Here is an 18,731-nt window from a genome sequence, read left to right as displayed (position 1 = left end):
ATTGTGTAGTAATTTCTATCTCTGGGGGAGAGGCTGTGAAAAAAATGCCATTGGGAATTCAGGTATGGAAACCAAACAACTTGGGGAAAAGTTTTCTGTATTTTGAACTTTACATGGCATTATTTTTGTTCCTTCAGACTTGTCAGAACAGATCTCGAGTCAATTAATACCGTCGTCAAGGCGCACATTTATTCAGGCCAGTTATTCCAGAAGAAATAGATGACAGTCTAAATGTTGCCTGGGCCTGCATTTCACTGAATAGTGTGTAGGGTATCGAGATTTGTCCATGTCTAACGGTTGGTCGTTTTTCCCAATTATAAGAGAACGAACAGCCATGGAGAGATGCTGACATAGCGTTGACAAAGCTTGAGATGTATTTCCTATATTACATCGGTGATTCAAACTCTTGCCATATTTAGAGATAAATCTTATGGCAATTTGATGTTAACACTCCTACCTAAAACAGTCTGGAGTCACCAACTCTTTAAACTAGCCTAAGTTTTCATCACTAAGCTCATTGCCAATCTTGTGGGTAACGCTTACCGATAGAAGCCTTTTCCCTATCTTTTTCTGTCTTCCCCACATTTTCTCATTAGATGCTGAGTGCAGTCCTGTGAACTCCCTAAGAATCATGACCTATGGCTAAAATGCTATTTCTCAATCTAAATGGAGTCAGCTGAGAAACTGTGCACTAATTCCTCCTACTTATGCCTGGGCAAGTTAGTAATTTCCACAGGCCGGGATAGTTCCATAAATATATTTTCTATACATCAAAATACATAAATGTTCCTGTTCATACACACTAACAGAAAGAAAATTTCTTAAATAATGTCAAGTGTCTCCCCAGTGACCTGCTAGAGGAACCCACACAAGTGTTTCTCCAACATCTAGTGTCGTTTTTTCCAGCCCTTCTTTCTTCTTCACCGTGTGCCTTTTTGCCATTCTTTCATGATCAGTCATGAGCACACCTTCTATTCCTGATTGTGTGAAGGTAACTGAGTAAACTACAGAAACCTGCTAGGGAGCTGGCAGGCGGGGTTGAGAGGGGAGCCTGATTTCTCAATGGGTCTTAGAATTACGTGGTCACATGAATTTCCTCTATTACCCTGATGTAGATATATTAATACATGGAATGAGAGATGTGTTTTATTCTGAAGCCTACTTCCAACTTACAGTGACAATAATCATTTAAAATAGTTTGATTTAGGATAGGGCATTAGGATAACACTTGCGTTCAAGTGCATTCACCTAGTAGCTCTGAAAATACGATGTCTGGGAATTTGTGACAACTTGGGAACATGATCTAGGAGAACATGTCCTTATGTTTCTGTTTCTTCTTGCTTGATTCACTGGTTCCTATTAATATTTAAGAAACTTGTGTATTTGAAGGCTTTGGGGGCAAGATTCTCCAAAAATGTTAACAGTTTTTACAACGCCCATCCCCATCCTCAGTTTTGTGGAAAATCTTATCAACATAAAGACACAGCAATGGTTTTCATGTGTTGAAAGATACTCCAAAGTTTTATTATAATGTTGGACAGTTCATATGCGGGGTCATTACTGCAATTATAATTTACCACATATCATGAACTGAGACCAAGATATGAAAACAGTGCTACATCTAAGTGTTAACCAGCCATGCAGTGGAAAGAATACCACCACATTTTTTTCCTACAAGTATCCTATCTTTTCCAACAACCACCAAATCCCACTTGAGGAGTAAGCTTTACAGAATTACAACTGAACTCAAATGCATAATGTTTCCCCCTATCCATCTTCTCCCACGCAGGCTATTGGAATAGCCAACGTAATGATGATTGGTTTCAGATTTAGCTAGCTGGGAAATGAAGAAACATATAAGAAAAATATAAAGCGGTCCCTCAGTACACACAGAGGATGAACCCCATGGATACCAAAATCCAAGGCTGCTCGAGTCCCTTATATAAAGTGGCAGTCCAGTGGTTAGGACTCTGTGGTCTCTCTGCCAAGGGCCTGGGTTCAATTGCTGGTTGGGGAACTAAAATCCCACAAGCTGCACACTGAGGCAAAAAATTTAAAATAAAAGTAAATAAATAAAATAATAAAAGTAAAGTAAAATGAAATAAAATAAAATAAAATGGAGTAGTACAGGGAATAGAGTTGGCCCTTTGTCTTTAGAGGATGCGACACCTGCAGGAACAGAGAGCTGACTGTAGTGTTTCCCGTCAAACCAGTTTTTCTGTTGTTCTGCGTTCTGGAAAACAAAGTGATGAAAATGGAAAGTAAAAAGGATGCTGAAAGGGCTCAGGTTGTGTGTAGAATTTCTCTTTGCTCATGGTCTAACTGGCATAAACCTCATCAGGCTGTCCCAGACATGTTGGCTGTAAAACCGTGGGGCACTGGTACACATCTAAAGCATTCATCGGGCTCAGAATCTACTTGAACTTTCTAAACATCTTGAGGCAACAGGTCCTTATAAACATGTTCCATAGGGGCCAGAGGCATTCATGCATGAAAAAGGCAAGACCACTTACAGAAGAGAATCCATTTACAGGTGGCTTGGAAAGTGGTTGCAATTCTAGAACTACGCTTATTAAGTTAGACTCTAATTATAATTTTTTTTAGTTGGTTTTATTTTTTTTAAAGATTTTTCTGATATGGACCATTTTTAAAGTCCTTATTGAATTTGTTACAATACTGCTTCTGGTTTTATGTTTTTGTTTTTTTGGCCATGAGGCATGTGGGATCTTAGCTCCCCGACCAGGGATAGAACCTGCACCCCCCTGCCTTGGAAGGCGAAGCCTTAACCACTGGACCGCCAGGGAAGTCTTGACTCTCATAATCACTTAACTTAATGTTAACTACATCACAACCTTCAGCAAATATCCATAGCAAAGTTCACAGGAGTCTTAAAAAGAAAAAAAATTTTTTTAATTTCCATTTGAATGGGCTAGTATGGATTGAGCTTTAGCTGAATATACAACTAAGATGTTGGCCTTTCTACATTTACATCCTTGTGCAATAAACAAAACCCAGATATGCTAAATATTTCATCAGCTTCTCCCTAACGAGCTATCATCCTTCAAAATGGAGATCTGAATATACTTCTTAATTTTACTTGCCGAGTGTTTTCCCAATCCCATTCTGAAAACAAAACTCTGGCAGCAGACACAAATCCTTTCTGTTCTCTGCCTCCTTGGAGTCCCACTCTAGTTAAAAAAAAAAAAAAAGAAAGAGAAGAAAAAGGAAAGGTTGCTTCTTTTTAGGCCCAGAAACTGATTTAAGAACCAGAATTGTCGTACAGACAACTACAGAATTGAGATATTATGAACAGCTTTGATGATTTGTTTCCCTACAGTTAACTGGACATAATGTCTTTTCCTTTCACTTGTTTCTTTCAACACCACAAATACTAAATGTTTTATTTTCCTGCCTCTTTTACAATAAGGGTGAAGTACATGCAACCAAATTAGAATCTCCCCTGTCTCACTAATAAGAAAACCAGGAAATTGGATTTAAAGTGTTCAGTTTGTCCTTGTACTCCTTGGAAGAACTCTTGGTCTTTAAATTGACAGTACAGCTGTTGATTGGAAATTATACAGAAAGATTAATACATCCTCAAAGTAATTTTCTGTGAGGCCGTTGACTAAGGTTTTACAAAATACGTATGTTTATATAAAGGCAATGCCCATTTTACATCTATAAGAAACGAATGAAAATAATTTGGATGTAGAATAGAAAGCTCAATTTCATTTCGACCCAGTACTAAATGACAGGAGTGTCCTGTGACGACTGAATGCCTTGACAATGTAGGGTGGCCACCATCACTGAGCCAGAATACTACCACATGCCTTAGAGTCAGAGGCTGGCTCCTCAAAGTAAGCCAGCTTTCCCGGGCAGATGACAACAGGATGTGCTGGAGGCTTCTATCAACACCCAGCTGACATGGGTGACATTTGTAGCCATAAATCTTTCAGAAACAAAGTAAATCTGCAATTTATCCACAACTTAAGGAAAATAGAGAAAACAAGGATAAAACAGTATTATGGTAATAAATGGAAAAGAGCAACTGACCTAGTAGCCAGATCTGGCTTCTAGTACCTAGCTTTCTAATGGGCTTCAGGCAAGGCCCTCAACTACCCTGGATACCCTCTCACCCAGGAAAGGAGAATAGGTTTGATATAACTCGATTGTCTCCAACTGTCTTTCAATTGTGAAGTTAAATATTTTAGATTTCAGGAGGAAGGGAAGCTGACTGAACTGTTATATTTTACAATACCCATCACATAGTTAATTTTAATAAACAGTTGTTTAAATAAGGTGATACTGATGCTTAAAAATTCTTAGACTTTCGGGCTTCCCTGGTGGCGCAGTGGTTGAGAGTCTGCCTGCCGATGCAGGGGACACGGGTTCGTGCCCCGGTCCAGGAGGATCCCACATGCCGCGGAGCTGCTAGGCCTGTGAGCCATGGCCGCTGAGCCTGTGCGTCTGGAGCCTGTGCTCCGCAACGGGAGAGGCCACAACAGTGAGAGGCCCGCGTACTGCAAAAACAAAAATCTTAGACTTTAGGCCTTGATGAAAATCCTCACACATCTAGCAATAACTAAGATAAAACTGAATTTAGGTCAGGACATGCCAACCAATTCAAGGTAGAAAATGCCAACATGACACTTGGAACTTCAAGTTCCACAATGCAATTTGATACTGCTAAAGCTGTACTTCTTCTTAAATAAAAAAAATTTTTAAATCCTTAAATTTTTTTGGTTGTTAAAAAATTAAGGGGCTACTTCGATTTACTAGAAATTCCCCAACACACAAACATCTAAGCCAGAAACCACCCATAAGCTACTGTTACATTTTACTCAAAATAATTGTTATTCATATCTTGACTTGTCAATCGTGATGGTGGTACACATGACCAGTTTAGATATACACGGGACTTGTGTAAAAAGTAATACTATATGTGTATCAATAGTTAGTATGGCCATTGGTATATATTAAAAAATGTTTTTTTAAGCTATGGTTGATTTATCTAGATTTTGTTCTAAAGCCAAAATTTGCAATGGGTTTCCTCATGGCAAGGGAGGATACCATGTATCACATATGGAAGTAAAGGCAGTCTTCGTATTAACTGCAAAGTAAGTTCCCCATCATATTCATAACAGCCAAGTTATTACACCTTTTTCCAGTGGCTTCACTAAAAGCAAAGTTAAAAAAACAATCTATGAATAAAAGAACAAGTGATTACAAAGAGTATGCTGTGTTTTGGAGGTATGATGTGACAATGTCAGTAAGATAGGTGTGCAAAATAAAATGTCTCAACTTTTCCATAAATAATTTTCTATTGTACAATAAACAGGCCTTATCTCTATAGTTGTCCTTTAAGAACTCCCTTTCTAAAGCAGAGTAAGTTGTTTCAGGAATTTCTTCACTGATTAGATTAATATAATGCGACAAGAGCAATTCTGAGGCACTTCCCTCTTTAAAAAAATTTTTAAGAAACAAAATTTGTAATAGGACATATCATTATGGAAATGTTTAAATTTGACTAACACTCTTAGAAGGCATTTTTGTAGCATCCTACACGCTGGATTCCGTAACTCAGTTTAATCTTTAGACACCCACTTGTGCCAGGGCCAGGAGAACAGAAAATTCTATTTATCAAAAACTGAATTTCCTATTTAAAAGGAAGCACCATGTTTGATACCATTTATTAAAAGCTATTTAAGGGCTTCCCTGGTGGCACAGTGGTTGAGAGTCCGCCTGCCGATGCAGGGGACACGGGTTCGTGTCCCAGTCCAGGAAGATCCCACATGCCGCGAAGCGGCTGGGCCCATGAGCCATGGCCGCTGGGCCTGCGCGTCCGGAGCCTGTGCTCCACAACGGGAGAGGCCACAACAGTGAGAGGCCCGCGTACCGCAAAAAAAAAAAAAAAAAAAAAAAAAAAGCTATTTAAGTCCCACATGAACTTTACATTTGGTTTCTACTGCAACTACCAGTAAACTCCACTATTACTCTGATTTAGGAAACTGCAACATTTTCGGTGTGTGAGAGTTCTGGTTTGACCTTGCAATGTGAATGCTCTGTGTACCACAGCAGTGGCTCCCAGGGGAACAGCTGAGCAGCCGTCACGTTTCCCAGAACAGGGTGTAACATTCTTTTGCTCACCATGTTTATTTAATGGCACGCTCCAACTCTCAGGGCATGCAGTCAGCTAAAACTTTCAACCCTATTGTTCACTGCTATGAACCCGTTACTATACAGTTTAAGATTTTTTTACCCATTTTAATCTCTTGACAATAAACAAATAAGAAACACACTATTTTATACTATTTGGGTCAAATTAATTTTATTATGCTCCATGATGAATTGCCACCAGTGCAACATCCTATTCACTATACATTTCAAAAAAATATTTCACATACTAAACAAAATTTCAGTTGATAAATGGAAGTGAATGATTGAGAGTCTTTATGAATCTCATACATACAGCATGTGGCTAGCTGAAACTATCACGCAGCATTCAGATATAAAAAGCCTCATGCTAGTTTGTTAAAGGTGAAGGCTGTCAGACAATCATTTAGCTGGAGCACACGTGGGAGGCCCTCAGGCTGTGCACAGGTGTAGTGCTGTCCACAACGCAAGGCAGTGGGGGACTGAAACATGCAACCTTTACGTCTAAAGCGGATTTAGTCTTCGTGGCTGGACGGAGCTCCACAGCTGCTGTGTTTAAACCAATAGCGCCTCAGACTTTGTGCAACAACAAACAACAACAACAAAGTCTTTTACTTTTCCTTTAAGAAGAAAGAATAAACTCGATTATCACTGGCAAATTTTATACCCACCTGACGTATTTCAAATTGCGTTTCCAATTCAAAGAATTGATATCCTCTGCTCAGAGCAGCTCCTGATAAATCTTTATCATAACAAAGTCAGCGGGGAAACCCTGAATTCCTTGCCCCAAAGTTAACAGAGATCTTAGATTGGCATTACTTTAAAGATATTTCTAAGATATTTTAAAAATTCTGTATAATGTCTAAAATAAAAGAAAGGAACACGTTTATTATTACTTAAAATAATTACAATGTTCTATTTACCATTTGCACAAATTTCTAATTTTACTGGTTAGTAGTTGTCCAGCCTCATCCACACCAGACCCACAGAGCTCAAGCCACAATAAAAATGAGAGTAAGCAGAAAAAGGTTTCCAGCAGCAGAGGGCACTGTTTTTGCAAGAAACAAAAAGTCTAGAATCTTTCCCACGTTCTTAAATTATTCCTGCAAGGTAGGTAACATTCTTTGAATAACTTAACTGTTTTACTGCACCACTTACTGCTTTCAGCAACAAAACCTTTTAAATTATTTCTCATGATAACTAGACGCATGATCACTAGAGATTATGTGATAACTGGTTAAAATTCAAGCCACATCTTGCAGGTCCAGCCTGTCAAGATCATGCCAACACCAGATTTTGGTCGGTACAATTATAGACAGCTTAATTTTTAGTTGGATATTGTGACTATAGTAATGAAATACATTTGCAACTACATTCTGAGTATGACTCAATGTGAGAAAAATAGGTGTCTGTATGTAAATCAGATAATTTTTCTACCTAAAATTTAAAGTAGGTAGGTATGATAATTAATGCTATAAATATGAAACAACCACCTTTAGGCAGACTAGTGTATTGTAGAGAGGCATCGTATCATTTAGCATACATAACAAATGTGCAGGTTGTAAAGTTTTATTTGTTTTTTTTTTTTAAACCTGTCATTCAGTTTTGTATTTCAAGAAATTTGACATTGGGACCACCAATCTTTTAAGAAAAATGTAACCCTTCACCTGACATTTGACAAAAATCTTGAGAAATTATCAAACTTTAAAAAAACAGCATAATAGTTTCATCATTACAGTGTATACCTTTGCCAAATAGGTAAGATTTTTATGTCTGGTATTTCTGAATACCTCAATCTATACAGACTGCAAAATAAAAATACTTAATTCCATACCACTTTTATGATGTTCTGATTTTTACAGTATATTTAACCAAATATTGAAGTAACCACAATGTATAGCCTCCTTCAGTTCATGTAGAACGAAATTATCTCTAAGATCCCCAAACCTCAACAACTTTTGTTTCAGAATAGTACCAAAAATATTTTTTAAATTTTTGCCTAAAAGAGCCTGCCACATTTGCTATAGCACAAAAATAACCTCAGTCAAGCATAGGTATGCAAGGGCTCCTTATGATTCCAGCCTCCAAATACCACATCTGTACAGTAACAGGCAATATTGCTGTAAGAGGTGTGTTACCATTTTCCCAACTAGCATCTCTGTAGTGATTTTACATAGCGCATATTGCTAAAATTTGAGAAACTGCATCAGTGTAGTGATGTCTAGAGAACTGTGCAATGTATCAGCTTCAACATTCATGTGGCATGTGTTCGAAATGAAGGGGCTAAATAAACTAAAGTTTGCATCACTTAAAAAAGAATGTAGTGCTATACTAGATTTTAATAAGAAAATTTAGGTACAGAAAAAGTAGGGTATGAAAATAGTGTTTTCCTTCTGGCATTATAACTAAATTACATTAAGGTTTTTGTCAGTCTCACATATAATATTTAAACTCCCTTGTTGATGGAATGAGAAATATTCACAAATTAAGTGAGCATCCTGGTGTAAACGTGCACACAGTAACAGGGAGTAGCTTTGCAGAGGATTATGACAAACCCTTACAGATTAAATGAGGTATTGCACAGATTAATAAAAAAAAGCAAAAAAGGCAACAAAAATATACAGCAAATTGGTAGAACATTTACATGATAATTTTACAGAATCCATAGACAGAAAGTAGTGTTTAGTATTTCACCTTAAAAATATATATATAATATATAGATCAGTCTTCCCATTCATCATCATCCTCAAAATCTTCTTCATCATCTTCATCCTCATCTTCATCTAGAAGAGAATCATTAATACAAACAATTAAAACGTATGTATAAATCAAATGACATTTCATAATTCTTAGGGGACTTCTCTAATTATTCAGTTTCTAAAACACAAACCTGGAGGAATCTAGTTACTAAAATGGTTTAAAATGAATCAGTAAAATACATCTAAAGAGTATTGGATAGTAAGCTGAAGATTAGAACATGACTAAGAAGACTTGGGTTCTAGTCCCTAAGTATCTATGTAACCAGTTTCAACCTGCGTTTCTTTATATGTAAAATCACATTTGAGTTGATCTCTCTGAATTTTAGGCTCACATATCGCAAACCCAACAAAGGCCCCTTCAATGACTGTCTTTAAAGAAAAGTTGTAAAAAATATAACCAGCACATTGTTTGGCTACCAATTTTAATTATAATTCCAGTGACAGGTGGGAACCGCATCAGCACTAAGCCATAAAGGAAACGGAGTAGGCAGTCCCAGTACCTAATCTCCTCTTCTACCCCCTATTCTCCCTTGAACCCACTGACACCGCTCTTTCCGGGTCACCAAGGACCTACCGTCGCTAAAGCTAAAGCTCAATTCTCTGTTCTCATTTTCCTGACCCATCACACCCACCTGACCCAGATGATCACTCCATCCTCCTTCAAACACTTCTTCACCTGACTTCTAAGATACCACACTCTCCAGTGCTCCAAACTCATTAAACTTTCTCTTCTCCATTTATACCCACTTTGATGATCTCATCCAGTTCCATAACTTTAAATACCATGTATATCTTAATGACATGCAAATTTATATTAACCGTTCACATCTCTCCCCTGAATTCCAGACTCATAACCAAATGTCTACTCAATATCTACTTTTAATTTTTTAATAAGTATCTCAAATTTAATTTGTACAGAATCAAATTCCTAATCCTTCCTTTCCAACTTGCTACTCCTAAATCTTTCCCACTCTGTTAAAGAAAATTTCACTCTTTCAGCTGCTCAGTTCAAAAACCTCAGAGTTATCCATCACTCCTTTTTTTCCAAACCTCACTTCCAATCCATCAGCAAACCCAACGACCTCCATATTCAAAGTATAACTGGTATCCAACCACTTCTCAGGTGCTCCCAACCTGATTCAAACCTGCATCATCTCTAGCTTGGATCACTGCCACTCCTCTGCTAAGAACCTTCCAGTGGCTTCCCCTCACACTCATGGCTTCCAAAGCCTTACTCCTGACCCGCTGCCACCTCTCAAACTACATTCCTTCTTCTTTCTCCTGCTCTCTTATTCCAGCCCTACTGACCTTGATTGGCACTGTTCCTCAACCTCAGGAACTTTGTACTGGCTGTACACACTTTCCTGTTTTCTACATGGTTTACTCCCTGAACTCCGTCTGGTCTTTTCTCACATGACATCTTAGGTAGGCCTCATTATCCTATTTCAAAATGAACTTCCCTCTCACGGCCTGTTAGTCCTTATATCTCCCTTTTCTGCTTAATTTCTGTCCTTAGTACATATCACCATTTAATATACATATTTTCTAATTTGTTTTATTTATTGTCTCTCTCTTTCTCACTAGAATGCATGGTCCATGAAGGCAGGAATTTTTGTTGTTTTGTTATTTTATAATTATTCCACAATAAATATTTGTGGACTGAATTAACCTATCCTATCTTTGTAACACGGTATGGAAATAAAAATGCCTATTTAAGAAAAACAAATGTTGCTAAAAGATCTTAGATACCCACATCCTTAAGGAGAAAGAAAGAGAAGGAAAATAACATTTACTGAACACCTACTATGTGCTAGGCAATCTGCTGGTTAGCTGCATATTAGTTTACTTACTGTTCATATCAATCATCTGATTTATGAATTCTCTACATGTAACAAACTGGAGAATTGAGGTCCACCACAGGGAGTAAGTAATAGATTTAATAAGAACAAAGATCTGCTTCTAGTACATCATGCTCTCCAGTAAACCTCAACCATCACATCAGCAAAACCCATATTCTTTCTCTCTTTTAAAAGTGATATTCATTTACGTGGTGGTGTGTATATGTTTAATAACCTCAAATGAGTACTAGTTAATTCAAATAAACCTTTTAGGAAAAAAAAAAAGAGGAAACAAAAAACTTTAGGATTCTTTACTAAACCCTAGAAACAGTATAAATTATCTCATTTCTCAGCCCCAACTCTTGCAAATCAGGGAAACCTAAATTTCTTATGTCACAAGAATGTCACAGGAATGAGATTCAGAACTCTCCAGCCTTGTTTACAAGTTGTTTGCCAGGCATTCTATTAGTATTTCTGGTTCAGGAAACAAAATTGTCATTTTGCTAAAGCTGTTCTTCCAATTTATGATTATGACAGTGGTGTCTTGACATCCATTAAGCTTCAAATAGACTAGTCACAGTTGCAACAACTTAAAATATATCCTAGAACCTACATCAATAAGTTATTCAATAGCAGGGGAAAATCTAGCAAAGACTGTGTCACAGAATAAAAAGAGAAGCAGAACTTCAAATATTCAAATTTATTAAATATATATATACACATGCAAATATACCTGAAGAATGAATGGCTTTGCTCCTTTTCTGCATCACTTCCATTAATGCACCTACAATTCCTGAAGTGGGTGCAGGTGTCGGTGGTGTAGACTCTGGGCCGTCAGATACCTTGGAAAGGAAAATCAGCAAAATTTAGTAACACATCCTTAGCAACAAATCTCTGTCTCCAGAAAATCTTTCTCTCTTAGAATCACTTTATTATTTTAAAACAAAACAAAACAAAAAAAGCAAACAATCAAGCCTAGAATAGGATTAACAAAATTAAGAAGAAAAAAAACTGCTGCCTTAAAATAATTCTCCAAGATACATTTCCCCTTCTTAATGTATAAGCCATTAATACACTTCCAAATTTAATACAACAGTCAAACTTTTTCCTAAATAATACTTGCCCTTACAGCTGGGTTACTTCTGTTCATTCTAGTACACAAAGCCTTGGCTGATGAGAAACTTTAAAACGATTATCAAAGGACATCATTTTACAAAACTAAGGTAGTATTTAGATGCCTAAAGTTATTAGAGAAGAACATTTTAGGATATCTAAGAGCAATTAAAGAGACTTATGGTTTCCTAGAAAAACTCAGCTTTACTAATAGGCTTTATAACTTTAAATATTATACTTAATATAAAGTTATAATGTAAATATGTACAATATATAATATATATACTAGAATTCAAAATGAACCTTCCTTCTCATATCATGTAGGAGGAGGAGATCAGATGCGTAGCTTTCAAAATGTACCTCACAAGGCAACTAACTATCCCTAACTAAAGTACTTTACCTAATATAAACTACATCTGGGGGGAAAAAATCAATATCAAAGGGTCTCATTAAAATCTAATTTCTATATAAAATAATCCCTGATTCCAACACTCATTAAAAAAGAAACTACAGGAAGTTTGTAGAGATTTAGGAAAAAAAAATACAATTTAGAAACTATTGCTGTATGTGCACTCTGACTAAAATGAGCAGTCGTTTATACAAAACAGTCATTTTGTTAACTTTGTCCCTGGGATGATACTGGTATAATTAAAAATGAAATAGCACAGCTATACTAAATAATTACATACACACACACACACACACACACACACACACACACACACAGTTGACCCTTGAACAACACGAGTTTGAACTGCATGGGTCCACTTATATGCAGATTATTTTCAACAAATATATTGGGAAACTTTTTAAAGATTTGCTACATTTGAAAAAACTTACAGATGAATCACACTGCCTAGAAGTATGGAAAAAATTAAGAAAAAGATATGTCATGATTGCATAAAACATATATACACATCTATTTTATCATTTACTACCATAAAATATACACGAATCTATTATAAAAAGATAGAATTTATTAAAGCTTATACACAGACTGTACACGGCACCATTCCCTGTTGAGAGAAATATAAACAAACATAAAGATGCAGTTTTAAATCATAACTGCATAAGATTAACTGTAGTGCACATTGTACTACTGTAATAATTTTGTACCCACCTCCTATTGCTATTTCAGTATGCTCAAGTGTTGTAAGTATATGCTTAAAACTCCCTGTGATGTTATCAGTGTGAGCAGTTTGTCCCTCCAATAAATTGCGTATCACAGTAAAAAGTGATCTCTCGCAGTTCTCATGTATTTTTCATTGTATTTAGTGCAATACTGCAAACCTTGACCAAAACCACGGGACCCATACTAAGCACCACTAGTAATGCTAGAAGTGCTCCGAAGAAGCGGAGAAAAGTCATGACATTACAAGAAAAAGCTGAATTGTGTGATATGTATTGTAGACTGAGGTCTGCAGCTGCAGCTGCCCACTGTTTCAAGACAAATGAATCTGGCATTAAGGACCATAATAAAAAAAAGAACAAGAAATTCATGAAACCATCGCTGCAGCTACATCATCAGGTGCAAAAACCTTGCACTTTTTGTGAAATAACTTTATATCTCATATTGAAATGCAGCTTCCATGTGGATGCAGGATTGCTATAAGAAAGGCACACCTATAGACTCTAATGATTTGAGAAAAAGTGAAGTCATTACATGACAACTTAAATGAAAGGAAGGTGAAGGATCTAAAGCTGGAAAATTTAATGCCAGCAAAGGACGGTTTGATAATTTTAGAAAGAGGTTTGGCTTTAAAAGAAAAGCAGCTTCTGCCGACCAAGAGGCAGCAGAGGAGTTCCCAGATGCCATTAAGAAAATAATAGAGGAGAAAGGATATCTGCTTGAATAGGTTTTAAATGTAGACGAAAGTGTCCTAGAAGTGCCCTGGAAGAAAAATGCCACAAAGGACACTTATAAGTAAGGAAGAGAAGCAAGCACCACGATTGAGGAGGGATAGGTTAACTCTGCTGTTCTGTGCAAATGCAGTCAGGTTTACGATCAGGACTGCTCTTATCTATAAATTTGCTAACTCTTGTTGAAGGGAAAAGATAAACACCAGCTGCCAGTCTTTTTGGTTAGATGACAAAAAGGCCTGGACAAGGAGAACACTTTTTCTGAATTGGTTTCATCAATGCTTTGTCCCTGAAGTTAGGAGGTCCCTTGCCAGTAAGGGACCACCTTATAAAGTTCTTTTGATATTGGAGAGTGCCCAGGCCACCCAGAACCCCATGACTTCAACACCACAGTGGTCTACTTGCCCCCAACACAACATCTCTAATTCAGCCTCTAGATCAGGGGGTCATAAAGCCTTTAAGGCTCATTACACATGGTACTCTATGTGACGAACTGTCAACTATAGAAGAGAACTCCGGGAGAGAGAACATCATGAAAGTCTGGAAGGATTACGTCATTGAAGATGCCATTGTTCTTACAGAAAATGTGGTGAAAGCCATCAAGCCCAAAACAATAAATTCCTGCTGGAGAAACTGTGTCCAGATGTTCTATATGACTTCATAGGATTTACAACAGAGCCAAGCAAGGAAATCATGAAAGAGATCATTGATATGGCAAAAAAGGTGGCGGGAGGTGGTGGCAGTGGTGGTGAAGAGTTTCAAGATATGGATCTTGGAGAAATAAAAGAGCTAACAGATACCACACCAGAAAAATTAACAGAAGATGACTTGATGAAGATGAGTGTTTCCAAACCAGTGCCAGATGATGATGAAGAAAATGTAGAAGAAGCAGTGCCAGGAAAACAAATGGACATGAGACAATCTGGAAGAAAGAAGGGTTCTCGGATTATTCAAGACTGCATTTGACTTCCTTTACAACACGGACCCTTCTATGATATGGGTACTAAAACTAAAACAAGGAATTATTGGGTTGGCCAAAAAGTTCCTTTGGTTTTCAAGTAAAAATAAAAGACACATTTTTCATTTTCTCCAAGCACTTTAGTGAACAATGTAGTCACCCTTTTGTTCCACTATCTTCTGCCACTTTTCAGGCAACATCATAATTCCATCTTCTAAAAACTTTTTTTTTTTTTTTGGCGGTACGCGGGCCTCTCACCGCTGTGGCCTCTCATCGCTGTGGCCTCTCCCGTTGTGGAGCACAGGCTCCAGATGCGCAGGCTCAGCGGCCATGGCTCACGGGCCCAGCCGCTCCGCGGCATGTGGGAGCTTCCCGGACTGGGACACGAACCTGTGTCCCCTGCATCAGCAGGCGGACTCTCAACCACTGAGCCACCAGGGAAGCCCTTCTAAAAACTTTTTATCTTTTCGAGCAAAGAACTGTCCCAGGTGCCTTTTATAGTCTTCCAGGGAATTGAAATTTTTTTCATTAAAAAAATTCTGTGAAGACCGAAATAAATGGAAATCCGAAGGTGCAATGTCTGGTGAATATGCAGGATGAATCAGAACTTCCCAGCCAAGCTGTAACAGTTTTTGCCTGGTCATCACAAAACATGCAGTCTTGCATTATCCTGATGGAAGATGATGCGTTTTCTGTTGACTTAATTCCCGATGTTTTCATCAAGGGCTGATTTCAGTTGTTCTAACTGGGAGCAGTACTTGCTGGAATTAATTGTTTGGCTTTCCGGAAGGAGCTCATAATAGAGGACTCCCTTCCAATCCCACCATATACACAACATCACCTTCTCTGGATGAAGACCGGCCTTTGGTGTGGTTGGTGGTCGTCCATTTCGCTTGCCCTACAATCTCCTCCGTTCCACATTATTGTACAGTATCCACTTTTCATTGCCAATCACAATTTGTTTGAAAAACGGAATGTTTTCGTTATGTTTCAGTAGAGAATTGCATGTGGAAATATGGTCAAGAAGGTTTTTTTTCGCTTAACTTATGTTGAACCCAAACATCAAAGCGATGAACATAAATCAAGCTGGTGCAAATGATTTTCACCGCTTGATTTGGATATTTTGAGTATGTCGGCTATCTCCCGCGTGGTATAACACTGATTGTTCCCAATTAATGTCTTGACTTGATCGCTATCAACTTCAATTGGTCTCCCTGACCGTGGAGCATCATCCAGCGTGAAATCTCCGGCACGAAACTTCGCAAACCACTTTTGACACGTTCAACCAGTCACAGCCCCTTCTCCATACGCTATACAAGTCTTTTTTTACGTTTTGGCTGTGTTTTTACCTTTCTTGAAATAATAAAGCATAATATGCTGAAAATGTTTTTCTTCCGTTTTCAATATTAAAACGGCTACACAAAAATTCACCAATTTTTGGTAAGTTTTTTTTTTTTAATGCACGCTGATATGACAGCTGTCACAATACAATCTAATAAAATTGTTTTGAATGAAGTTAAAGACAACCTAAGCGCTACTAGAGCCATCTTACGGGAAAAACCGAACAAACTCTTTGGCCAACCCAGTATGATATAGTTCTATAAAATTAGTGTGCCTGCCTCTCCTGCCTCCCCTTACCCCTCCCTCCACATCTTCCATTGAGGCCACTCCTGAGACAGCAAGAAAGACCAACACCTCCTTTTCCTCCTCCTGCTCTTCAGCCTGCTCAACGTGACGACAACAAGGATGAAGCCCTTTACGATGACCTACTTCCACTTAATGAATAGTAATCATCATGCTGTACAGTTAATAAATTTATCTGTTGTGTGTGTCTCTGTGTGAAAATCTAATAACTATATGGCAAGAAGTGTATGAAATATTTTTGTGTCATCATCATCACCTAAGTATTCATCATGTAGAACACTGTGTGTAAGAGTTGAAGTGGATAGCCGCTCCTTACATAGGCGTAAGGTGAGGGATATTTAATATAAAATTAATACTGTGTTAGTTTTCTTACTGTTCTACAACTTTGCTTTTGGAGAACTACATTACCATACAGTATGCCCCCCTCTCTCGTAACTGGAGAAACTGCGTATCGGCCTACCTTCACAGGCAAGTGGTTTTTGAAAAAACATATAACAATGTTCCCAATACAGTATTATGAATATGACTGTACTAACATATGCCATAAAAATTTTATAACGATTCATTCACTAGTATATAGGCTGGCTACTGTGAAGCAACCATATCGAATATGCTAGGCTACCATAAAGCAATCATATGGCTGCCTCTCCGTTAACGCTGCATGAATTATTATACATGTAAATAAATATAAATTTCTCACATTCTTTTCATTTTTGATGTCTACTGTTAGTATTACATATAACATCTACAGTGTTTGTATTATATTAATAAGACAATATTGACCAAATTGATGTAGGTACTAACAGATAGATTATTCATCTTGTAAACAGATGATGTAAACTTACAGCATCAATAAATACAGTTCAGTACTGTAAATGTATTTTCTCTTCCTTATGATTTTCTTTATAACATTTCCCTTCTCTAGCTTACTTTGTTGTAAGAATACAGTATATAATACATATACAAAATATGTGTTAAATTAACTGTTTATGTTATTGGTAAGGCTTCCAGTCAACAGTAGGCCATTAGTAATTAAGTTCTAGGGAGTCAAAAGTTATACACAGATTTGACTGCTCAGGGGGCTGGCACCCCTAACTCCCATTGCTGTCCAAGGGTCAACTTATGTATTTGAAATTCTAAAGTATATGACCCCATTAAAATCTGCTATTCACCTGGGCTGTGGTCATTTTGACAATAATTCCCCCCCCCCCCAACAACTATTCAAAGTTCTTCAACTGCTCCTGAGAAACCTGTAGTCTGAACTAAATGGGGAGAGGGAGCAGAGGTGATTGTTCACAGGCTGATCTAAGTATCATCCTGAATACATATTAAGAAAAGATGTAGACACATTTTAAAGAAGTTTCTTAAATCTGTGCTAGGTTGATGTTTAAATGCTTTCCTTCGATTAGCTGTGTTCCCTAGCCATCATTCTCTTCCTAGCTAAAGCTTCTGAGATTTAGTAAGTTATCATAATTCTCTACACACTGCAAAATAATTTTCAATTAAAATCTCCTTTCAGCTCCATTTACTTCATAGAAAAATCTACCATCCGTAACCTGCCTGAAGCCCTGCAGAGCAAATGTTCCTCCTGGAACTGAGAGACCACACATAAAGGCCCAGAGGAAGCATGTGAATGTTAGCCAGGTTAGGCTCTAGGTCAGGAGTCAGGAAACCACGGCCATGGACCAAATCTAGCCTGTCCCCTGTTTTTGTATAACTTTTTTAAAGCTAAGAATGATTTTTTACACATTTTTAAATGGTTGAAAGAAAACAAGAATATCTGTGATATGTGCAAATTACATGAAATTCAAATTTCAGTGTCCATAAATAAAGCTTTATAGAACACAATCATGCCCACTGACTTATGTGCTGTCTATGGCTGCTGCTTTTGTGGTATAATAGCAGAGTTGAGCAGCTGTAACAGATACCATATGGCCTGCAAGCCTAAAATGTTTATTATCTGGTCCTTTAAAAAAAAAGTGTGCCAACCTCTGCTCTGGAAGATGAAACGATGACCTCAACCAATTCAGAGAATCCAAAATTATCTGTCACTATAGAAATTCTAATTAGAACTCTTTGAATTTTCTGTGGAGTCTCATTCTCTACTAATCTAAATTTCAGACACATAAACTTTAAAATATGGTTTAGTTTTCATAAAGTTAATGGTTTGACTTTGCCAAAATGATTACAATTGGTTTCAACAGGGCTATTTTTACTTCTGTATAGTTTAATAAAGATTTTTCTTTAAATTAAAATTTATTTAAAAGTGTAGAACGACAGATTGCAAACATAGTGCAATATTCTTTATATGAAGTTCTAGAATAGGCAAACTAAACCTATGGTGATAGAAATCAGGTCAGTGATCCTTTCTGAGAAGGGAGAGGCATGAGGGAACTTTCTGGGGTG

The 18,731-nt window shown here is 37.4% G+C and overlaps 1 protein-coding gene across 3 annotated transcripts in view; it reads right to left on the bottom strand.

Annotated features, from left to right (window-relative positions):
- Nucleotides 1-1,553: 1,553 nt before the first annotated feature.
- The window catches only part of WASL (WASP like actin nucleation promoting factor), a 71,670-nt gene continuing 54,492 nt past the window's right edge, over nt 1,554-18,731 (bottom strand). For 2 of the 3 annotated variants that reach the window (XM_060156771.1, XM_060156773.1), the window contains 2 exons: nt 11,484-11,592; nt 6,302-8,936 (listed from right to left, as the gene is read on the bottom strand). In XM_060156771.1, the coding sequence (XP_060012754.1) occupies nt 8,875-8,936; nt 11,484-11,592 (171 nt within the window). In that variant the 3' untranslated portion in view covers nt 6,302-8,874. Of the gene's footprint in view, nt 2,234-6,301; nt 8,937-11,483; nt 11,593-18,731 lie in introns of those variants that run through there. The other variant, XM_060156772.1, reaches the window with a different exon arrangement.

Source organism: Lagenorhynchus albirostris, chromosome 8 (genome assembly GCF_949774975.1).
Source record: "Lagenorhynchus albirostris chromosome 8, mLagAlb1.1, whole genome shotgun sequence".
Taxonomy (NCBI): domain Eukaryota; kingdom Metazoa; phylum Chordata; class Mammalia; order Artiodactyla; family Delphinidae; genus Lagenorhynchus; species Lagenorhynchus albirostris.
This window is presented reverse-complemented; position numbering and strand designations above follow the sequence as displayed.